Below are 25,639 nucleotides of genomic sequence, written 5' to 3'. Positions count from 1 at the left end.
TTTGAACACTTATGAAATCTTATTTCTGTGGTATCTCAACATCCATAGGTCTACATATGTTGCTAAGGTCATTCAACTATTTCAAGAGACTTGCAAGTTACTTACTTTATCTCCTTTTGCTTTTCCATAATGTGTTTTCTTATTTGTTTGTTTTATTTCATGTACAAACTTTGGACAATTTCCTAGGCACAATGTTTTAGGACGTACATATTTTGAAAATAAAATTTTTAAAAATTTACAATGTTAATATTAGGAAGAAGATGTTTCATTAATATTAAAATTATTAATTATATAAAGTCACCTCTCTTTCAATATCTTCCTCCAATCCTCCTAAGTAAATTATTTATTATATATTTATCATATTGACAACAATCCTAGAGAGTGAAAAATCAAATGATTAGAGATTCTAAAGATATATCCTCAACTAATTAACACCACCAAAACAGCAACATTTAATTGGACAATTTTCTGTGAGTCAAGAAAAACCTGACTTTTCAACATCACTTTTCACTGACATAATAGAGAATTTATTATATTACTGATACCTATCAGCATGTTTTTCTTTTAATAATTACATTAAAACCTCAGATATTTGTGAATCCAGTTCACTAGAATGGCTTGGGCTTCTCAATTGATGCATGAAGGGAAATAGCTAGCAAGGAAGAACTGAGCCTCTCACTGCCTCCTTCCTGTGCTGTAACCCACTGCACCACCCAAACCTACACCATACCATGTAGTTTTCAGAAAACCAAAGCCCAGTTTCATTACACCACTTACAGCCAGCACTGGCTAAAAGTAATCAACGTGTCTGACTATTATCACTGACATACCAACTCCCATCATGCACTTGACACCATGGCATGCCAGAATCTTCCCAAACAAGGGCAAGGCAAAGGCAGTCTCAAGCCCTGCCCCAAAAGCTGCCCTTTTTCAATATTCAATTAAACTCCAACCAGACACCACCCACTGTGCCTCCAGTTCCTTGGGGTGACACTGATCCTCCTGAAGTACACTCTATCTTGAGCAACCTGAATTCTTTCTGCATGTGTACTTTCACTTTGCATGTAAATAAATTTTGCTACAATGCTGAACTTTACATACATCTCATCCTCAATTCTTTCCTTAAAGCTGAGACAAAAACCTGGGCCAGGCAGCCCACAACAGAAATACTAAAATTCAGGCAAAGATAATTCCCTTTCTTTCAGAGACTGTTTTTTTTTTTTTTTTTTCCCCACAGATTTGCATTCTTTGCTCTATCTCCATCAACATCTGGGAATGAAGGACAATCTTTGAGCTTCTAGCACAGAGGAGAAGGAATGGCTTATTATGGCTACAGCATCTGGGCCAACCAAACTGAGGCACTCGAGTGGAGCCAGAAATTGTAGATGGAAGGTACTAGTGGCCTCAAATCATAACTATTTTATGAGCTCCCTTTAATCAAAAACAAAGAAACGACTGAAACAAGAATTTTGACCAAAAACAAGCAATAAAGCCATCCCTACCAATATCAGCAGCAGGAAGAAAGGCAGAAAGGAAGAGAGGAAGAGAGGAAGAGAGAGAGAGAGAGAGAGAAAGAGAGAGAGAGAAAGAGAGAGCGCGAGAGACAGAGAAAGAGAGAGAGCAAGAGACAGAGAGAGAGAGAGAAAGAGAGAGAGAGAAAGAGAGAGAGAGAGAAAGAGGGAAAGAAAGAGAGAGAGAGAAAGAGAGAAAGAGAGAGAGAAAGAGAGAGAAAGAGAGAAAGAGAAAGAGAGAGAGAGAGAGAGAGAGAGAGAGAGAGAGAGAGAGAGAAGGAGAGAGCATTTTGTCCCATCACTTTTCCAAAATCACCTAGTGGCACTAGGTGAGATTGCATTGGTACATGCCATCTTGATGGGATTGAATTGGAATCTCCAGGCACGTTTCTAACTCTACCATTTGGGGCAAGTCAGCTTGAGCTTGTCGCAAATTGCACATCTTCTCCCTCTCTTATTCCCATTCTTATATTTAACAGAGATCACTTTTCAGTTAAATTTAAACACCTAAGAATAATTGTGTGTTAATTACAGAGTTCAATCAATAGTATTATGTAGAACAAAAAAAATACTAAAGGAATAAAGTATTAAGTTGTACATCAACAGTCAGGACAAGAGCTGATCAAGTCACTGTTTCTCATAGTGTCCATTTCACTTCAACAGGTTTCCTTTTTAGTGCTTGGTCAGTTGTTACTTGCAATAGAGAAAGATGGAATGACATATGTAGCAAGCACAATATTTTAATTTGCCTCTTATACTTCTTTCAATACTCACTAAGTATTGGGTATAGAGGAAGCATTCAATAAATATTGAGATTTGCTTGGTCTTAAGTAATAGTCACTAAATATTTGGGGCTTTGGGAGATTAAAATATAACTAACACAAACTGATATATGCTGTAAGTTTAAAATGAACAGAAGATTTCAAAATCTCAATATTGAAAGAAGTAAATTATAGATATATTTCTATATTAATCACATATAAATAAGCATATTGTTAAAACTATTTTCAACTGCTCCTTTTTACTTAATTTATATTCTAGAAGGTTTTTTTTATTTATTTGACAGGTAGAGTTAGACAGTGAGAGAGAAACAGAGAGAAAGGTCTTCCTTCCGTTGGTTTACCCCCCAAGTGGCCGTTACAGCTGGAGCTACGCCGATCTGAAGCCAGGAGCCAGGTACTTCTGGTCTCCCATGCTTGTGCAGGTGCCCAAGCACTTGGGCCATCCTCCACTGCCTTCCCAGGCCACAGCCAGGAGTTGGATTGGAAGAGGAGCAACCAGGACTAGAACCCGGTGCCCATATGGGATGCCGGCGCTGCAGGTGGAGGATTAGCCAAGTGAGCCATGGCACCAGCTCCTATATTCTAGAAGTTTAAAATTATATTCACAACTCACCTAACACCTGAATTGGGCAGCACTGATTTAGAATTATTTTTTTCCTTCAATTTTGAGACATGAAAATAAAAATTACTGTCTATATGAATTTTGGGTACTTTTAGGAAAATTTACATTGGTATCCTTTATACTTAGAATTCATATATGAATCTGTACGTTGGAATTTAGAAAGTGCTTTTTGAGGGCTATGTCTTCTCATGTTATATGATAGTAAATTCTTTCCAACTATGTCACTTTTTAAAAAATATTTAAGTTAAACAAAGTTCATGCATTTCACATATACAGATTTAGGAACATAGTGATACTGTCCACCCTACCCTCCCTCCCACTCACGCTTTGACACTTCCTTTCTTATTCCCTCTGTCAATTTTTATAATGATCTACTTTCAGTTCTCATAAGATTATACACATAAGATTACTCTACACTAAGTAAATAGCTCAACAAATACTAAGAAAAAATACACTCTTTCTCAACAATAGAGACAAAAGTTGTAAACAATCATCAAATCTCAAAATGTCAATTTCATCCCTGTACATTACATTTTTGGTACTCTATTAGTTACCATAAATCAGGGAAAACACATGGTATTTATCTTTTTGGGTCTGGCTTATTTCACTAAGTATAATGATTTCAAGTATGGCACTCTCCTCTGATGAAAAATTATAACTATTGATGAACACTGTAAAACATCAATAAGTAAAATATTATTATTCCATTACAAATGTTTGATAGTAAATTTTTCATGAATTAACATTTTAGGCAGAAACATGGTTATTTTGTTTCATTTGACAAAACATCATCACATGTTTTTAAAATTTATTTGAATGCAACACAAATTTGTCTTCAGTCTTGAGAAAATATATTTCTGTCACAAGTTATCATTTCAAATTATAGATTTTTTAAAAAATTCAACAAAATAATAAACATTAGCAAATTCATGTAAGAATATTTATTTCTTGTAGAAAGACTCAGTCTCTGAATGTGTCCAAAATTTAAAAAATAATGAATTTCAACTTGAAAAGAACTCTGTGTGCCAAAGAAATTTATCAATATGAACTGTACTTACTTGATCCTCTTGCAGGTTTTTCGGCTAAAAAATAAAATAAAATGCTATTTAACATTGATAAATGATATCTTTATATCAACAGAGTATGTTAAAGTACCTAATACCTTTTAAACTTCTTATTGATTTAGCATTATTAAAGAAATATAGCTCTCTAATGTCTGTGAACAAAATTAATTGGATATCAGTTAATATCTTCTACATTAGAAAGTATGTGAATTATCAAAAAAGCATTTAATCATTTCAACTATCATAACATATTTATATATACTCTTGAACAATTTCATTGAAGTCAGCAGGATTTTTGTAAAATTTACTGTTTTAGCTCAAGTATAATTATATATAATTTGAATAAAATTACTTTATATGATGTGATTTGCTGCTGAAATTCCTTAAGAATATTATTAAGAATTATTTTCCTTTTAAAAGGAATGAAAACAAATACTACCCATTAAACTATAAAATAATAAATCTTGAGATAAAATATAAAATAATAAATCTTAAGAGATAGCATGCAAAATCGATTTTTCACAACATTTATCAGTTTCAAGAGATTACTAGTCTCCAGGGAAATATATTTTCATAAAAATGAATGTATGTAAGAATAAAGTTACAGAACAAATAAAATAATATGGTAAAATATTTCACTAAGACTAACATGTTATTATTTAGGAACTCAGAAAGCAATAAAATATTTACTAAGATAAAATTAACTACTTGTTAACTGAAGGGATGTATATGAAGGTGTAAGCATTCAACCAGCTCAGGATTGGAATTACTATATAACAGTATTTTAGTGTAGATTCAAAATACAATGTGTTTTTTTTTTTTTTTTTTTGACAGGCAGAGTTAGTGAGAGAGAGAGACAGAGAGAAAGGTCTCCTTCCATTGGTTCACCCCCCAAATGGCCACTATGGCTGGCGCGCTGTGCCGATCTGAAGCCAGGAGCCAGGTGCTTCCTCCCTATCTCCCATGCAGGTGACGGGCCTAAGCACTTGGGCCATCCTCCACTGCCTTCCGGGGCCATAGCAGAGAGCTGGAATGGAAGAGGAGCAGCCACGACAGAATCCGGCACTCCAACTGGGACTAGAACACAGGATGCCGGCGCCCCAGGCGGAGGATTAGCCAAGTGAGCTGTGGCGCCAGCACGAAGATCTTAAAAATGATGAATTCACAGAAAAATGTTAACAACAGAGTATCCAATATCTGAATCACTTGTACAGCAATGATACACAGCAATGATAAACCACTCCTTTTGGGGCCCAAGAAGAGTGTTTTAAACTTCTCTCATTGGTAGAAAGTGTTCCTTAATATTTGCAGTAGGATTATAGAATAGAGAATGTGCTTGAAAAGGCTTAGCCATTATAAGTTTCGGACTCATACTGACTTGGAACCAAATCCTATCTCAACCATAAAAGCACTGTGAGACGACAGACTTCTGTTCTTTGCACTTATTTTCAAACCAGGCATGATAACTGAAAAGCACTAAGGATTAAATGGGCTGATAACAAGAAAGAATGAAAAAATCATAGTGATTTTTCTTATTTATTTACTCATCCTTCTGATTAGTTTTCTCAAATGATATCAAGCAATATTTTGAAACACATATCCATTTTTAAAATGTGTTCCTATATCACTACACAGATGTGATTTTCTGTCTTAGAAAATTTAATCAGTTAAATTATATAATTTAACGTTATGTCTAAGTTTCTAAAAATTATATGGCTGCACTGTATGTAGAGATGTGTCTTGCCATTTTAACCATTCATACTACAATAAGCAGCAAGAGGAGCAGTTAAAACAAGGTTTTCTCCTCTCCAGCTGGATATATATCTATGCACTTTCTATGATTGAAGATACCCATAGTTTTCTTGGTTATGGTGCATTTATATAGCATCTTAGACTTTAGAGCACATTTTTAATTAATTGAGTTTGCCTAAATTATGATTTAGACTACATAACAGTTATAAATTTCATTCATAGTTTTCAGACAACAATAGCACTAAATAGATGATCCTTTTACAAAAAGAACATCTATCTGTCATGGGCATTCTGACATTTGTCCACTTTGTGTCTAGGTTGAATTAATATAAAAGGCCAATTCATAAATCATAAAATATATGCATGAAACTGTATTTTCTTTAGTCATAGATAAAATAAATGTCAGTTGTGTCTGGTTTTACTACTGCAGGGATATAATTTTTGACATTGATTATACTACAAAAGTCTTTTCTAATAGAGAACACTTTTGATGTGTAGTAGAATATTTTATTGAATGTATATGCTGTTAATAGTTCCAATTTTGGGGCCGGTGCTGTGGTGTAGTAAGCTAAACCTCTTCCTGTTGGGCCAGCATCCCACATGGATGCCAGTTTGAGTACCGGCTGCTCCCCTTTGATCCAGCTCTTTACTGATGGCCTGGGAAAGCAGTGGTAGATGGCCTAAGTGCTTTGTACTCTGCACTGCATGGGAGACCAAGAAGAAGCTTCTGGCTCCTGGCTTTGGATCAGCCCAACTCCAGCTGTTGTGGCCGTTTGGGGACTGAACCAGCGATGGAAGACGTTTCTTTCTGTCTCTCCCTCTCTTACTGTAACTCTGCCTCACAAATAAATAAATAAATAAATAATTTAAAACATAGTTTCAATTTCTTCACATTTTCTAATTTTCCCTTGAAGTACCAGCTTTCTGCTAAAGTTCCCACTGTCCACTTCCTCTGCCTTTTATCTGCTAGGCTTATTTGCTTTAAAAAGATTAGTGTTCATTTCACTTCAACAAGTTTTCCAAATCCCTCCATCTTGTTGCAAATGACTGGGCACTATGAGAAACAGTGACTTGATCAGCTCTTGTCCTGACGGTCGATGTACAATGTAATACTTTATCCATTTTAGTATTTTTTTTGTTCTAGTACCATTGGTTGAACTCTGTAATTAACACACAATTATTCTTAGGTGTTTAAATTTTAACTGAAAAGTGATCCCTGTTAGGAATTTGGAAAACATTATGCTGAGTGAAATAAGCCAATCCCAAAGGGACAAATACCACTTGTTCTCCTTGATAGGTGACAACTAACTGAGCACCAAAAAGAAAAACCTGTTAAAGTGAAATGAACACTATGAGAAATGGTAACTTGATCAGCCCTCACCCAGACTGTTGATGAGCAGCTAAATATGTTATCCCTCTTAGTATTTTTGTTTGTTTGTTCTACTTAATACTTTTGATTGAATACTGTAATCAATACACAATTCTTCTTAAGTGCTGAAACTTAACTGAAAAGTGATCACTGTTAAATATAAGAGTGGGAATAAGAGAGGGAAGAGATGTGCAATTCGGGACATGCTCAACATGACTTACCTCAAAAGGTAGAGTTAGAAACATACCAGGGGATTCCAATTCAATCCCATCAAGGTGGCATGTACCAATGCCATCTCACTAGTCCCAGTGATCAATTTCAGTTCACAATTGATCATAATGATAGGACTAAGAACCAAAGGGATCACATAAACAAGAATAGTGTCTGCAAATACTAGCTATAGAATCAAAAAGGGAGAGAACGATCCAACATGGGAAGTGAGATACACAGCAGACCCATAGAATGGCAAATGTCCTAACAGCACTCTGGCCTCAGAATCAGCCCTTAAGGCATGCGGATCCAGCTGAAATGCCCATGAGAGTATTTCAGGCATGGAAAGCCAAGACACTCTGGGGGAAAAAAAAAAACTAAATGAAAGATCTCCTCGAGTGAGATCCCAGTGGAAAGAATAGGTCATCAAAGAAGGAGGTACCTTTCTCTGAAGGGAGGAGAGAACTTCCACGTTGACCATGGCCTTCTCTAAAAATGATCAGAGTCAGTGAACTCAGGGGGCTTCCATAGCCTTGGCAGCTCATGACAAGAGCCTAGGGTGATTACTGATGCCATAAACAAGAGTGTCAATTTGTTAAGTCCACAACAGGAGTCACTGTGCACTTACTCCTCATGTAGGATCTTTGCCCTTAGTGTGCTGTACATTGAGATCTAACGCTATAACTAGTACTCAAACAGTATTTTTCACTTTATGTTTCTGTGTGGGAGCAAACTGTTGAAATCTTTACTTAATGTATGCTAAACTGATCTTCTGTATATAAAGAGAATCGAAAATGAATCCTCATGTGAATGGAAGGGGAGAGGGAGTGGATAAGGGGAGGGTTGTGGGTTGGAGGGACGTTATGGGGGGAAAGCCATTGTAATCCATATTCTGTACTTTGGAAATTTATATTCATTAAATAAAAGTTAAAAAAAAATTAGTGTTAATTTTAATATATTAAGGACCAACATAGTTCACAGAATTCCACTGGGATAGCATTGACTATTTACGGAAATTAAGATTACCTTTTGTCACATTTTGCAGTTGATGACTCTCTCTTCTTGCTGGAACTGTTTATAAGAAAAGCATTAATTAAAATGTGATTTTTTAAGTAAATTTTCATGAAAACTCTGCCTCATTTTCATTCCAAACTTTAGGAACTCGGGTATAATTTATGAATTATGAATATTCTTCCAGATGATTTTCAAAAAAATCTGTCTTTGTCCAAATAATACATAGAGAAAGTAAGTATCATCAGTAAAGATTGTTTTGCATGCATAAACAGATAAAAGATGAGTAGAATGAATGAATGCATTAAAATATATTGAAAAACAAGACATTCTGATTAATTGAATTCCAAATAAGTACAAAGGTCTTACTTTCTTGTTGACAATCATTCTGTTACATTTAAGAACATGTCTCTCTGATTCAACAGAATGCTAGTTAAGGCTTTACAAGACTTCCATTTAATTATACTGACATGAATAATTACTGTATTATATTGATAAATGAACCTGATTGGTAGAAGTGGGTTTGGAGGCAGCATTGTATAGTTTCTAACTTTTTGCTCCTCCAAGGCAAACAAAATAGACTTATTTGCATGACTGGCCGGCCCTCACTGCTTCCTGACACCAGCATTCCCAAACATTCATCATTGTTTTAATCACGTTTAATAAATAAGCTTTTTATTTATAAAACATGTAAATAACTTTTGACTTAAAATATTTTTGTATTTGGGAATTTGTATTGTGTTACATTCTTTTAAAATTACCTTTCCCATTTAATATATATCACATTCTTTAATACATTGTGCTAAGATTTGAAATTAAAATCCTTAGTTAATACTTACAATTCAATAGTCATAGGAAAAGAATTCTGTGGTCTTGATTTAGAAATAGCAGGTAGAGTTTTCTAGGCTGTACATTCTTACTCCCATTAGATATTGGATAATAATGTGATGCCTACACCTTTTACATGGAGGAACTACAATGAATTGTAAATCTAATGCATTCTGTAAAATCAGTATCCACTTTTTCATGAATTCATTTTAGTTCATATAATTAATATAATATATTTTACTCCTTTGTTTCTATGGCTAATTTGATGTGCATGTCTTAAAAATGTCATCTTTACCTTTAATTTCTTTTTCAGATTTTTCAATTTTCTTCTTTCCTATGGGAAAAAGAATAAGAAAATTGAAAAATTTTAGGAAACCTTATTTTCTTGCTTAATCTTAGAGTGCACAGTTGGGAATAATGCTTAATGTCATGATTGGAAATGAGTTCTGGGTTCCACCACTTGAAGATGTGGAGGAGGCGTCTCCCTATCATGAGTACATGCTCTCTACGCTGTGCTCATCCTGCTTATCTTCAGTCACCTGTGCGGCAGAACTTGCTCCCTCTTTCTTACATAATTTGAAGTGAAGCTAGAATAAGCCATGTGTTTATTAATAAGTTTACAGTCGAAACAACATAAAAAACATCTAAATCTCCAATTTCTCACTTTAGGAAATAAATATTTGATTGTGCAGTGGATGCTCAAGAAATGAACTAATGAATGAAAGCAATAAAAGAGCTGTGTCATATGTCCAAGAGACATGGGGACATAATTTTCAAAAGTCTTGGTTGATTGATGATTGTATTCCATTATGTTTTTCAGACAACAGTGAGGAGTAAACCAATATTTAATAAGTGAAACCAAATATATGATGAAATTATGACATATATTATTCCATTTAATTCCTATAACAAGCCTTTTGAGAAGTCACTATGCCTGTTTTATAGATGAGAAAACCTGGAATTTGAGCAACTAAGGATTTTCTCAATATTACACAGCCGAATAGAGACCCAAATTCATTTGCTGTTAGTGCAGCTCTATGCTCTGGTATCCTCTGGGAAAGTAAATACTTACCTGATTCTGTGACTTCTGGCATTCCCTCTTTAGGGAAAAAATGAGTACAACAGAAAAAGTGGAAGAAACAAAGGATAGATTTTATTTCAGTAGCAGAAAATTCAATTCTATTTTCTGATATTTCTTACTAAAACAATAGACCCGTATACTCACATAGCAAAGAAACATAGTATTTACGAACATTATAAATTGAAGTCTATTTTTGAAAATAGAACCTCTCTCCAAACTAATTTAAAATATGAAACATAGTTGAATTAATCAGTTCTAAGTCCTTTGGTTGGTTTTCCTAATTACAAAATAAAAGTGATAAACCTTTGTTATTTCAGCTTCAACTGGATTGTCATAGAAACATTCATGCATTGATCCACTGAATATTTATTAAAATGAATATCTATGAAGTGCTGTACTAAGTGTAATGGAAGTAGGGTGATGTGATGAGTTTGAAAAATACAACAAAAACAAACCCAAATCATAATAACTACATTCTGATGAGCAAAACAAGACAAAAATATTAGTCTTTAACCTAAGATATTGAACAACTAGCCTTTTTTGTTTCTTCATTGAATTACTCGAATAGTAACAGTTCTAAATATAAGGCAATTTATTAAATAAACATTTCCCTCACAAATTGATTCCATAATGTTCCATGAATAAATCTTTTCTGAAAGTTTAAGAACCATAGCTCTTACATATTCATGCTTTGTGGCAGGAATTGCAGCAGAGAGGATTAAGCCACCACTGGCAATGCTGGCCTCATGTATCTGAGTGCTGGTTTGAGTCGCACCTGCTCCACAGCTTTCTGCTAATGTGCCTGGGAAGGCAGCAGAAGATGGCTCAAATGTTTGGGACCCTGACATTCATGTAGAAAACCAGGAGGGAATTCCTGACCTAGCCTGTGAACATTTGGGGAGTGAATCAGCAGATGGAAGATTCTCTCTTTCTCTCTCTCTCTGTCTCTCTCTCTCTCCCTCGTCCCCCTCTGCTCTATCTTGCTTGGCTCTACATATGTCACTCTGTTCTTCAAATAATTGAATAAATGGATAAATAAATAAAAAATCCTCTGAAAATTTACCAATATTTTCTATAAATCTGATACATTTATTCACCCATTGTTTATAACTTCTTAGGAGTTTTCTTCTAAATTCACAAAAAATCAATAAAATATTTTGTAATAATGAAAATAGGGAATAAATAATGTCTCATAACCCAAACACCATTTTCAAATTTCTTTATATTTCATGTAAACATTGTAATTCTGATTCCCAACCCTTAATTTTAGTACAGCTCTTTACATTAGTAGCTGTATTAAATACTCACTATACTAGAGGCTTTCTCCAACCAAAGGTAATTTATAATTTTTAATATTGGCATTGAATGTATTCAAAGGAAAATTATAGCTGCATTTTTAAAAGTTTCATAATATTATTAAGAAATATGCTTAATGCTTGGCATTTAAAAACCTTAAATACAACTTCTATATACATTCTTAATTGAAATGCACATATCTTTTTTTGCAGAGTAAAGTCTAAGTTATATTTTAATAATATCAAATAAACAATTTCATTGTTCACTGTTGCACCTTTATTATTGTTTGAAACAAGTAACTGATTCTAAATTACTAAAAAAGGATTACTTCAGTGCCGTAAAGAAATAAAATAAAATGCAAGTGTATTAATGTTAAATAATGGGAATCAGGGACCAGCACTTAGGCACAGTAGGTTAATCCTCTGCCTGCGGCGTCAGCATCCCATATGGGTGTGAGTCCCGGCTGCTCCACTTCTAGTCCAGCTCTCTACTATGGCCTGGGAAAGCAGTAGAAGATGGCCCAAGTGCTTGGGCTCCTGCACCCACATGGTAGACCAGGAGAAGACACCTGGCTCCTGGCTTTGGATTGGCGCAGCTCCAGACATTGCCGCCGTTTGGGGAGTGAACCTTCGGAAGGAAGACCTTAATCCCTGTCTCTCCCTCTCACTGTCTATAACTCTAACTCTCAAATAAAATAAATAATATCTTAAATAAATAATGGAAAGCAGTTTTGATATGCTCTGAATTCATGCTAGTCCACACAGTGACTATTAGAGAGACCTTCATACTTTGTTTATTCAATACATCCTAACAAACAACTGAAACATAATATAGAGATACAAATACTTTTTCCCCTCACAGCTATTAGTTATTACGATCAATGCCTTAACTACATAGAAAATACAGAAGATATTTTAGGTTTTCCTTTGGCTAGGCTAGTACAATGTAGTATACCTCATAGGTGTTGAATAAATATGTTATCAAGGATTAATGAATGGAATTGTTAGTGAATAAAATCACATAAAGAAGTAAAAACATTAACAGCTATTATACCAATATCATATCATACTTTTAAAATGTTGCTTACAATTTAAATAAATTATAAATTCCAAAAAAATAATGATAATATTGTTGAAATTCTGAAAGTATAACTTACTTGAAGTAGATTTTGGTTTGTCTAAACAGCAGGAAAGAGGAAAAAGAAAATGAGTCGTAATTTTGCATCTGTATGCAAGATGTAGGCCCTTATATTTCCTACTTACATTTTTTGTAGTATAACAGGAATAAAGCTAAACTTACTTTAAAATAAGCAACGGAGAATGCATTTCAAGGAATTTTAAAAAAATATTTGGGGTCAAGCCGGCACTGTGGTATAGCAGGTTAGGCCACTGCGTGCAGTCCCGGCATCCCATATGGGCGCCGGTTCATGTCCCAACTGCTCCATTTCTAATCCAACTCTCTGCTATGGCCTGGGAAAACAGCAGAAGATGGCCCAAGTCCTTGGGCCCCTGCACATGTGTGTGTGAGACCTAGAGGAATCTCCTGGATCCTGGCTTCTGATTGGCACAGCTCCAGCTACTGTGGCCATCTGGGGAGTGAACCAGTGGGTGGAAGACCTCTCTCTCTCTTTCTCTCTCTGCCTCTCTGTAACTCTGCCTTTCAAACAGATAAATAAATCTTTTTTTAATTTTTAATTTTAATTTTTGACAGGCAGAGTTAGGGAGAGAGAGTCAAAGAGAGAGTTATACAGTGAGAGAGAGAAAGAGAGACAGAGAGAAAGGTCTCCTTCCTGTTGGTTCATCCCCAAAATGGCCACTAAGGCTGTGCTGATCCGAAGCCAGGAGCCAGGTGCTTCCTCCTGGTCTCCCATGCGGGTGCAGGGCCCAAGCACTTGGGCCATCCTCCACTGCCTTCCCCGGCCACAGCAGAGAGCTGGAATGGAAGAGGAGCAACCGGGACAGAATCTGGCACCCCAACCGTGACTAGAACCTGGTGTGCTGGCACCGCAGGCAGAGGATTAGCCAAGTGAGCCACGGCGCCAGCCTAGATAAATAAATCTTTTAAAAAAATTATTTATCTATTTGAAAGGCAGTGACGCACAGGGAAAGAGAGAGACGTGGAAGAGAGAGAGAGAGTAAGAGAGAGAGAAAGAGAGAAGCTTTCATTTGCTGCTTAACTTTCCAAATAGCAACAACATCCAGGTCTGGGCCATTCCAAAGCCAGGATCCTGGAACTGCATGCTGGTCTTCCACATAGGTGGCAGGGGACCAAGTACTTAGGCCATTTTCTGCTGCTTTCCCAGTTGCATTAACAAGAAACTGTTTTAGAAGCAGAGCACTATATAGGAACCCAAATCTGGCCCTCTGTTATGGGATTACAAAATCACAAGTGGTGGCTTAAACAGCTGTGCCACACATCAGCCCCTTAGGTAATTTTTAAGGCATACTCCCAATGAATTATCCCAAATAACTGTTGGAAAAGTTCAAAGTGTAAAAATTTCTTGGTTTCTTTATCCCTGAGACAATATGACTTTTTTTTTATTGTTGATTTGTCTACTATTTGAGATGGAGAGAGGGAGAGAGAGTGTAACCATTTACTGGCTCATTCCCCATATGTCTGCCATATCCAGGGCTTAGACTGAAATGGGGAGCTGGAAACTCAATCCAGGTCTCCCACAGGGGAGGCAGGAACTCAACTACTTGAAGGATCATTGTTCCCTCTATGATTTGAAATAGCAGGAAGCTGGAATTAGGAGCCAGAGCTGAGTATTGAATCCAGGCACTTGGATATGGAATGCAGGCCTCTTATAAGTTGTGTTTTAAAGGTAATTTAAAATAACTAATTACCTACTATGTGTTATTAGATATTCTTGGAATGAGACCCAGTAGAATAAAGGAAGGTAACGTATTTTTTCAGTTAGTCTCATATATGCTGTAGATTTGAATCATGTGATGTTTTTGATTCAGCAGTCCCATTACCAGGTATATATAAAAGGGAAATCAAATCCCTCTGTCAAAAAGAATCTGCATGCCCATGTTTACTGTTGCACTATTCACAACAGCCAAGAATTAGAAGCAACTCAAGTGTCTAACTATTGATGAATGGATAAGGAAAACATAGTATATTTACACAATGTGTCCTGTTAAGCCACTGTCATTCACAATATGGATGGAACTGGGTCATTATTTTAAGTGAAGCAAGTCAAGCACAGAAAAACAACTAGTGCATCATCTTATTCAAGTGTGACATCAAAAATGTCAATACGATAGAAATTAAGAGCATAATGCTGGTTACCAGAAGCTAGGGAGAGGGACACTTAGAGTAGGGGGAGAAGGAATAAGGAAAGGTTGATTAATGAGTACAAAATTATAATTAAGTAGAAATAAGAAGTTGTTGTGTTCTTTTGCACAGCATGGTGACTATAGATAATGATACTGCACTGCATTTTTTTTTCTCTAACACACACAAAAAGACTAGAAATTTAAGATTTTGAGTGCTTTACCACAAGGAAATGTGAAATGTGAGGAGATAGATATGTTCGCCCTGAGTTAATATTACAAGATACCCATAACCATTAAAACATTATGAGGTACTCCACAAATATGTACAATTCTTTTGGGTCATTTTAAAAAATAGTTAAAACAGAACAGTATTGTAAAAGAATTGAACTATCTATAATAGGATCATATAACTTCTGTTTTAAGAATTTAGATCAAGGTAAAATTCCTAATTTGTGAAATTTAACATGTATAATTTGAAGGGATATTTAAAAATATCAACAGTAAATCAACTTCATCATTATGATAAATGATATTAATATTGACCATAGTGAAATATTGAGTATTTTGGAAGGGCCTTATGAATAATGAAAGCAAATCTAATTTGCTAATTTTTCTTTATTATAGTAACATGTTTGCTGATTCATGTTTAATTGATAACAGTACCACAACCCTAATGTCAGACAAAGCAAATTGTACTACACAACCAAAAGTCTAGACATAACAGGAAGACAAAATGAAAAAGATTTGTATGTGTTGCTTTTATTTCTAGATTTCATAAAAATAGTGAATTAATATGGAATATAAAACAAAAAGGGTCAACATACCTGTTTTTATGGATGGAGGTTCTTTTTCTTGATGCTCAGCTTTTTCTAGAAAGAGAAATCAAAATTCACTAGCAATCTGTGGATTTTAATGCTCCAAAGTATTTCTTATTTATATATTTGCAGTTAATCTTCAGTTTACGTAGAAGGCATGACCCAAAGTTAGTTTTGTGTCACTTAAACAAAGAAATCAAAATGCCTTAGAAACACATGAAAGCAAAGTTAGGTTCATTTTCAGGACATCTAGTAAAAGACTTCCTTCTGAATAAAGCTGTAAGACAGTACTGGAGTGTTAGCCATGTGTTAGTTCTTTCTGATGACCTCCAAGTTGGCTCTAAAGAACTGTTTTCGATGTTTACTTGTCCTTTCTTTACCTCATCCTGAATTTAGAGATTTTCTAAAATAACTACTATTTTGCCTGAATATTATACACCAGCAGTGAAGTTGGTAGGAAGGTATGGGGCTCTGAGTGTCCTGAAACTAAATCGAGTATTTGTAAATTGTACAATGACAGCATTCAAGAATAAACTTCCATGAACTAAATTTGCATAAAGTTGATATTGAATAAGTCTTCAAATTACAAGAAAATTAAAAAGCCAATATTGTAGCTGTTAACCTGTCAAAACTGAGCTATAAAAGCATAATAAATATAGGTGAAAATAATTATATTAAAGATGGCATGGGGCTGGCGCTATTGCATAGCGGGTAAAGCTGCCGACTGCAGTGCCAACATCCCAAGTGGGCCCCGTTTGACTCCCGGCTGCTCCACTTCCAATCAAGCTCTCTGCTATGGCCTGGAAAAGCAGTAGAAGGTGGCTCAAATTCTTGGGCCCTTGCACCTGCGTGGGAGACCCAGAAGAAACTCCTGGCTCCTGGCTTCAGATCAGCGCAACTCTGGCTATTGCGGCCAATTGGGGAGTGAATCAGCAGATGGAAGACCTCTCTCTCTCTCTCTGCCTTTCCTTCTCTCTGTGTGTAACTCCGACTTTCAAATTAATAAATAAATCTTTCAAAAAATGATATGTCACAGGTTTTGAGTTGTGAATATGTTCTGGTTAACTTCCATATATTTGTACCACATCTCCTGAGCCACTTATCTGATCTCTACACTCATCTTCCAAGTTCGTCTTTAGAATTCAGCAATCCATTTTTCATAGAGAAGCCTGAATATATTTGACCAACAGACATTCATGTCTTTATCTAGGTTTGTGTTTCACATGTACATCTTTCATAACCAACGTCTCAGTTTTGACATGACATCAGACACATTTACCACCTAGATTATAATGGGCAAATGTTCATGCTTTCATGAACCCGATAGTCGCCTTTAAACTCTTTACCACTATAATCTCTTCTTCACATCTGTACAGTGAAATAGATGATTTTTAACCTGTAAACTCATGAGGAAATTCCATTACTACTATAAAAGACACATGGCAAAATGTTTATGGTTTTATGTATTTCTAAATGCCAATATCTACCTATAGTATTATTAATACAACTTAGAGCAAGCAAATCAAAAATATGGTGCGTAACATTGACAGTTCTATATCATTTCATTTTTCTTTGTTATGTATTATGTATGTTTAAAAGATTTACAAACAATCTTCTTATAGATATTTTATAGTATATATATGCACACGTACATTTAATGTTAATAACTAATGCAACATCCAGAAATTTCATCTGTATAATTAAAATGAATCATGAGTTAGTAGTGAAAGACAATAATGTTAAATAAAAGCCATAGTAATCATATCAATTTATCACATATAGAAACAATTTGATCACAGGGCACATTAAAGAGAACACGTTAAAAAGCATGCAAATTTTTAAAGTTGAAATGGCTGTGTCCTGGTTTTTAATCTTCTCATCTCTTACTTGCTGGTTTTGGCTTGACTGTGGAGAGTTGAGGGAGATAGTATATTAATGAGCAAAACCATGGAAAAAACAATTCCTTATCACTTGTATTTATTTATTGTTAGTTTATTTTCTTAACATTTTTTCTCTGAACAGTACTATTTCACTGTCAACAAACATATTAATCATACTGTTGAGTGGTAAACTATTAAATGTGACAAGATATGTGAAAGCCACATAATATTTAAAACATACACATATATGGGACACAAATACATTCATGTACTTTCTTCATAATCCTCAGATATCCACACAACTGAAAGAAATACCCAAGGTATCTCTAATTCTTCATTCACTGAATGTTGCAAATTATAGCAATGCTTACTAAAATTATGAATTTATTTAACAATTTATATAGAATATATAGAATACAATAGTCATTTGAGGTGATGTGAAAATAACCACATGAGGGTTCTTTCTTTCTCATAAAATAATAGTTTATTCTGTTAAGAAATGATATTTAGAGACTGGCTACGTGACCTCATCAGTGGAAAAAATGCTTCACATGCTTTTTCTTTGGAATAATCTGATTTAGAGCTGACTTTTTTTAATGGCCAAGGTGGCTAGAATATTCAGCTTGAACTGAATAGAAGCAATTCATTGTTTTGATATATCAATCAAGTTGAAGACTTAGGAATTTTCCTTCTTCTTCTATGAAAGACCATAGAATCACAAAAGAGTGTATCTCATTTTTATTTTCCTTCTTTGAAAGGAAATTATTCTAGTCAATTTATAAACGAATGACAGAAATCTTAAAAGTTTCATTATTTTGATATTGGAGGAAATGTAGTTTGAAAACAAGATATGAGAACTTGATAATAATGTTTATGAGTACTTGATAATCAATGCATTACATGAATTCCCTCACGAAACACAAGCTTGGATCATTCACACAGTTTAAAAAAAGCTATACTATTCCAGTTTTTAAATTATTTTTAATAGTAAATTTACTGATTATAGTTATAGTTGTACAATTACAAGAATTCAGAATCCTAAAATGTATATCACTAAATGGTTAAACACTTCAGTGAAAATATATGTATGTATGCACATACATAAAACTAACACACAGAAGAAAAACATGAAATACTTTACTTACCATGTTTTTCTGTTGTGACAGCTTTTACCTGCTTTAGAACTTTTTCTTCTGTGTTGGGAAGAAATGGTAACACAAGTAGAAATTTTGAATACGTAAGTACAAACTGGTGATCTATTTTAATCTTAATATTTTGTGTTCCTTTTGAAATAACACCAGTTATGAGAAAACCTTATCTATTTCCTCAATGAAACAGCAAATAATATTTTCTACTTAAATTGAATAGGAACAGCCCCCAAAAATGTGTTCAGTCAAAATGTCCTTTACATCTGTCTTGCTACAAGTTTTTGCTACTCTAAATTGTCCCTTAATTTTGATACAAAACTATCCTTGCCTTCACTTTAGTTTTCTTTATTCATTCACAGACATGTCAACTTATAAAATGTGTGTCCCTTTTCATTATTAAATTAGAAAAAAAGCAATTTTTTATCTGACCTGTGCAGATATTTCCTTCCTTATTTTCCGTACTCAGAATTAGCTGGGGAACACAAATACCCCATGGTACAAAGATGAAAGCGGGCAAATGTGGCAAATGTATGGGATGTTCTTTTCCCTCTATGGTGTTACACTGTTCAAGATTTGTTTTTAAGATTTATTGTTATTTGAAAGGCAGAGTCAAACAGAGAAAAAGGGAAAGATGGATCTTCAATCTGCTAGTTCACCCCTCAAATGATCACAATGGCTGGGGGTGGGCCATATTGAAGCCAGGAGCCAGGAATTCTTCCGGGTCTCCCACATGGGTGCAGGGATCCAAGCAATTGGGACATCTGCCGCTGCTTTCCCAGGCAAATTTGCAGGTAGCTGGATTGGAAGTGGAGTGGTAGGATTTCAAAATGGCGCCCATATGGGATATTGGTGCTGCAGGCAGTGGCTTTACCAGCTAAGCCACAGTGTAGTTCCCAGTCCAAGAAATTTGAGTAAAAGCAAAGATATTATTATAGCCGGCGCCGTTGCTCAACAGGCTAATCCTCCGCCTTGTGGCGCTGACACACCGGGTTCTAGTCCCGGTCGGGGCGCCGGATTCTGTCCCGGTTGCCCCTCTTCCAGGCCAGCTCTCTGCTGTGGCCAGGGAGTGCAGTGGAGGATGGCCCAAGTGCTTGGGCCCTGCACCCCATGGGAGACCAGGATAAGTACCTGGCTCCTGCCATCGGATCAGCGCGATGCGCTGGCCGCAGCGCGCTGGCCTCGGCAGCCATTGGAGGGTGAACCAACGGCAAAGGAAGACCTTTCTCTCTGTTTCTCTCTCTCACTGTCCACTCTGCCTGTCAAAAAAAAATTATTATAATGACCCTGTATAAAGTTAAAACTTCCAAATATTCAGTATTTGGGATGAAATGGCTGGGCAAATACCCTTATTACAAATTTTCATTGAGTAACAGAAATTAAAGAACATGGAAGATGTAACAGCAATAAAACGAAATAGTGGCTAAAAGACAGTGCATTTGACATATACTTAGAGACTAAATTCTTACTTCCTATAATTTACCTTAAAATGGCTATCATTTGGATACCAGAAAATATCTGAGTTTCATTATTGGTTTAAAGAAGTTCTAAATGTTTTTCTAATGCTTTGCTGATGTTAATACAGACAGCTATTCTCAGCTCCAGATACTCCAATCCTACTTTCAGTGTCCCTGTGTTTTCCAGTGTTGATGTCTCACATATATTATAGCATAGACAAAGTAAATCAAACTGACTCAAACCTATCACATACTTATTTCTAAACTATGAGATATTAAAAATGTAAGCAGAAGATGCTCTATCATTTATGTAAACAAAATGTATTTTAAGTTTTTACAAGATTCAATTAGCTTAAATTGAAAACATTTATATTGATAAATAAAAAAACAATAACCTGTTTTGTAAATTCTGTATCTTTTTTTACAAGCAAAATATACCAATTGATCTTTATTTTCTCCTAAATGCGTGAATGGAAATAAAAGGAAAAGAAAGGGAGGTAAGGATGGAGAAAAGAAAGTGGGAAGAAATGAATTAGTGTTGATTTTCTAAACATCCTTGGGTTTGGGGAAGTTTGAAATGATTACACTTGAATGAGTCGATCTGAATTGCGGTAAGCTTTCTGGAAATGTCTTATGATTATCGGAACAGAAGAAAGCAAAATGCACAGCCCTATCCATGGTCTTTGTAAAGCTATTTTATTGAAGAGCAGGATGACTAGCTGTCTAGTTACAGCTGACTGACTAAATTCTTAATGTACTCCTGAGGAGCACTTGTTTTCATACTTACTACTTGTTGAATTCTTTATTTAGTAGAGGGTTAAGCTTTGGAATATAAAGTAAATTGAAAGCATGTCATCACAAAAATTAAAAGAAAAATAAAAGAGTGAGGAGGGTGAATGGAGGTGAGAGTGGGGTGGGAAGTATAATTATGTTTTTAAAGCTGTATATATGAAATACATGAAATGTGTTCCCCTTCCATAAATAAATAATTTTAAAATATTGGGAAATGATTAAACTTGGGAGTGTTCCAGCAGCTGATGACTCAAGGCAGATTTGCCTCAAATAACTTTAGACTTGAATCTGAACCCTTCCTTCTGCTTCAACTAGAACACTGAGAGATGATTTGATTTTACAAATACCATCTAAAAATACCTGGTTTGCCATGCAAAGCAGTCTTTTCGGGTTTCATTATGTCTTGTTCTGAAAACAATACAAAAAAGTCTTTTCAGGGATATAGGAGCTTTATAAATTTATTAAATAGAAAATAAATACAAGATCTGAGCCAATATGCTCATGAGAGAAAATATGTCTATATTTTCAAGAGAGTCTATTTTATATGAAAAACAGAAATATTTTGGCTCATGAAAACAATACGTCAAGAAATCCAATTATGTTTAAATAACTGTAATTATGTTTAAATAACAGTAATGGCAAAAGCTTAGGCAATATAATATAAAGAATAAATATAACAGCTTAAATTTAAAATATAGAATTTTAAAAACATTCCTTATTTTTTCAGAAAAATGCATAGGAATGAAACATACATCTTGTGGTATGATTGTTGTTTATAGCCCTTGTTTATACTCCTGTGAAATTGTGATCTTCCTACTTTTTACTTGTTGAATATTATGGTTAGTGTTAAATTAAACCTGTGATCATAGAACGGACTGAAATTATGTCTTTGCAAAAATTAAAGAAAAAAAATCCAGTGTTGTAAAATCATATTAAGCAAAGGATTAGAAAAATGAGGAGGGGAATGGAGAGAAGGATAAGGAAGGGAGAGAAGTGTGGCTGTCTTCTCAGAACTGTACCGATGAAATACATGAAACTGGTTCTCTTTATGCTAATAAAAACCAATTTTTCTTATAAGTTTCTATGTAAGCATTATAGATAAAATTAATAAATATATGCTATCTATTTAAGCTTTTTCACACAAAACTAAATAGGTTAAATAAATTTGAAATTAAATTACTTGAAAAACCATAGTATTTAATTATAACAAATATGAAATTTAATTTCAAATGGTACCTATTTTTATATAGTACAGGGAGGGATTCTGGAATAAAAATCAGGGAAAATGCGAATTGCTTCTATCTAGCAACGTATAATTGACTGGACCAAATAGATATAAACAAGAAAATAAATAATATAATCATACATGGGTATATATGAGCATTGTGTTGTTATAAACATATTATTTACAATAAAAACTAGAATTAAGCTCATAATCAATGGTTGGACCAGGTATGGTAAAAATTGAATGTATAAGATTATAACGCATATATACATGGATTTGGAATTTTGAAATTGTTAATATTGAAATATCTTTGTATGTTTTATAATGAAGAAATATCCTCCACAGAGCCTGATTTTTCTTTTTAACTTGCTTCAAGTCAATATTTCATTGGTACCGTAGCTAAAACTTAAACACTAAATAGCAATGTCAACTTGGAAAAGTCATTTTTCTTCTTCTTTTTTTTTTTTTTTAAGATCAATCATGTTTTTATAAAATGATAGAGTTAGTCTGGGACAATCCATGAAAGCTTTTAGGGTTTGGAGCAAATCAGATATTGGTGGAAATCTAAGCTCTAACATTTATTAGCTTGAAAATCTTGAAAAAGTAATTAGTTTTCTGAACTTCATCTATTTGGACTGCTTCTGCAGACATTGAATACGGATAATCATTACAACATTGTATCTTTTGCATAATGATACGGTAGAAGAAAAAATGTTCTGTTAATCTTTGACTCACAGTATACAATTAATAAATTCTTTTCCTTTCTTCCTTTTAAGCAAAAGCAGTCTATGGCTCTGTGAGCATATAACCCTGCTGCATTATTGAAACTAAAAGCACAAATTAAAATATGATGGTTTTTGAGTTTTAGAATTTCAAGAGATATACCCTGAAACTCAGACTCTATGTTGAGGCTTATTTACAGTCATATTTTCAATGTGTGAGTATATGAGACATCCACACTCTCATCTAATCTGATGCTGTAAAATCACATTAAGCAATGGATTAGAAAAAAATAATGAGAAACTGGGAGATGCTGTGCAAATCCCTCTGGGTGGGATGTAAGCCCTTTTGTTCTAATATGAATGCAATATCAGCACTGAATCTATTTAAAAAGAAAACATTATCTGGTTCTGCTTCGTTGTTAACTCCTTATTCTGAGTGGAGAAAAACGGCAGAAAATTTAAAACAAGAAGTAATAAACGAGAGCAAGAAATAAATTTTGGAAATATTTTTTGTTTTAATTGTACTTGAAAAAAGAATAATTTTACTAAAAATGATGATTCCAGCTGCATGCTGGTTTTCAGTGTTGAACCATTAAACACACAGAGGTTAGAAAAATGCTATGCACTTGTCTTCAGTTAAGTTGTTAATGCTGCTAAATGATTTAAACATAAATTGTCTACTTTTTCTCAAGATGATTGCTGTGTGAAATAGTTCCAAAATCAACATAAAATAAATAATTTGAACAGAAAGAGTTGGACAAGGTTGCTTGCAATAGATCTAATTGGGGCATTTATCTGATTTAGGAATTTAGGTAAATAGTATATATGTTTTGCATGTGTCCCCGAAAGGTATGTTGAGTCAGCAACCCCTACTTAAGAATGTGATTCCATTTGGAAATAGGATCATTTTAGATGTAAATGTCAAAGGAAAAATGAGGCTATCCTAGAGTATTGTGGGTCATTAATTCAGTATGACTGATGCCCTTATAAGAAGACATAGAAAGGCACACAAGCAAAGGAAGAAGACAGCTGTGTTTATAATGGAGGCAAAGAATGAAAGGATGAATCTGCAATCCAAGGAACATTAGTGATTGTTAGAAAACACCAGAAGGAATCTCTTTTGCAGATATGAAAGGGAATGTGGCTCAAGCAATAACTTAATTTAGGATGTCCAACTTATAGAACTATGAAAAATAACTTATGTTGTTTTAAAGAAAGCAGTTTGAGTATTTTATTATACCTATTCAAGGAACTTAAAAGATTTGGTGTAAGGAAGATGGATGTAACTGTAACAATAGCATATAGATATGACACTGGTTCTGGAGTTCAGTAATGGGTAGCTGTTGGAAGAGTCCTAGGTACTTGATACTTTGAAGAGACTACTGAATGAAGCATTAAAGATGATTCTGCCAAGGACTTAGAAAAAAAAACGAGAAGAACTATAAGGTTTCTTTCAGAATACATATATTCTATATACTATATGACACATTTTGTAATTCTTCTTAGCATATTTATTAATTGGAAAGGCAGAGTGACAGAGAGAGGGAGAGAGGCAGGGAGGGGGGGGGGAGAGAGAGAGAGAGAGAGAGAGAGAGAGAGAGTTTGTTCTTCCATCTGCTGGTTCACTCCCTAAATGTCCCAAAATGACTACAACAGCTGTAGCTGGGACAGCTCCAAAGCCAGGCTCTGAAGCCAGGAGCTTACAATTCCATCCGGATCTCCCATGTGGGGGGCACGAGCCCTGCACTTGTGTCATCTTTTGCTGCCTTTTCAGGCATCTTAGCAGGGAGTTGGATCAGAACCAGGGTAGCAGGGACTTAAATCAGCACTCTAGTATGGCATACAAGTTTCAGTGACTTAACATACAATGCCACAATACAGGCCTCCTTATTATAATTCTTATACACACACACGCACACACATACACATGTTTTTGTATTGGTTCTTTTATGTTGCTATCAAAATATGAAGAACTGTACAGAACAGAAATTTATTTCTCACAGTTCTGAAAATCAGCATAGTCCATGACAAGATCAAGGAACCAGCAAGTTCAGTTTCTGCTTCCAAGACGCCACCTTATTGCTGAGCTCTACACAGGGGAGGTGTGTTGTGTTCTCATACCTCAAAAGGTGGAAGGCTTGGAGAACAGGCTAACTTAACACAGTGCAAAGTTTCTTTTATGAGGGCATTAATCCCATTCACAAAGAAGAGCCATCATGGCCTAGTTACCTCTTAAAGGCTCACCTCTTAATATTACATTATCAACACATGAATTTTAAGGGAAGGCAAACTCCAGCAATTTATGTGCACACTGTGGCACCAGGTTACAACATTTCTGTCAATGATAGTCCATGTATATATATATTGATGGTTCCCTAAGATTATATCACCTAGTGATGTTGCAGTTATCTTAGCTTATGTAAGCCCATTATATGAAAACATCCAGTGATCTATTTTTCAGAATATATTCCCTTCTTTGAGCAATATACAGCTACATATGTAAAGAATATTGCTAGAAATAGAAATGTTAAAATTGCTTCTTATGGGATTTTGGGACATGTTATTGGACAGTAGAGGAAAGGAGATATTTATTATAACGTGGAAAGTACTTGACTGAATTGTATTCTGTTCTCCAGTAGAAGAATGAATTTGTAAATGAACAACTTGGATAGTTAGCTGAAAAACTTCCCAAGAAAAATAAAGTATGCATACTGAATTTCTCCTGTTGTGTATAGTAAAATAGGAGAAAATTAGGTGAAGAAGGGATTCGTAAGCAAAAAGGTAGTGATATCTGGT

General features: G+C 34.8%; 1 protein-coding gene across 1 annotated transcript in view; it reads right to left on the bottom strand.

Moving 5' to 3' along the window:
- The window catches only part of TRDN (triadin), a gene marked incomplete at its 5' end in the record, with an annotated part of 426,296 nt that overhangs the window by 29,813 nt on the left and 370,844 nt on the right, over positions 1 to 25,639 (bottom strand). Inside the window, 9 exon segments of the mRNA NM_001082743.1 lie at positions 3,974 to 3,997; positions 8,337 to 8,381; positions 9,445 to 9,483; positions 10,222 to 10,248; positions 12,683 to 12,703; positions 15,632 to 15,676; positions 17,510 to 17,527; positions 18,648 to 18,695; positions 21,257 to 21,304. Coding sequence (NP_001076212.1) covers positions 3,974 to 3,997; positions 8,337 to 8,381; positions 9,445 to 9,483; positions 10,222 to 10,248; positions 12,683 to 12,703; positions 15,632 to 15,676; positions 17,510 to 17,527; positions 18,648 to 18,695; positions 21,257 to 21,304 — 315 coding nt within the window.

The sequence above is a fragment of the Oryctolagus cuniculus genome, chromosome 5 (assembly GCF_964237555.1).
Source record: "Oryctolagus cuniculus chromosome 5, mOryCun1.1, whole genome shotgun sequence".
Taxonomy (NCBI): Eukaryota; Metazoa; Chordata; class Mammalia; order Lagomorpha; family Leporidae; genus Oryctolagus; species Oryctolagus cuniculus.
Note: the sequence above shows the minus strand (reverse complement) of the source record. Positions and strands in the feature narration are given on the sequence as shown.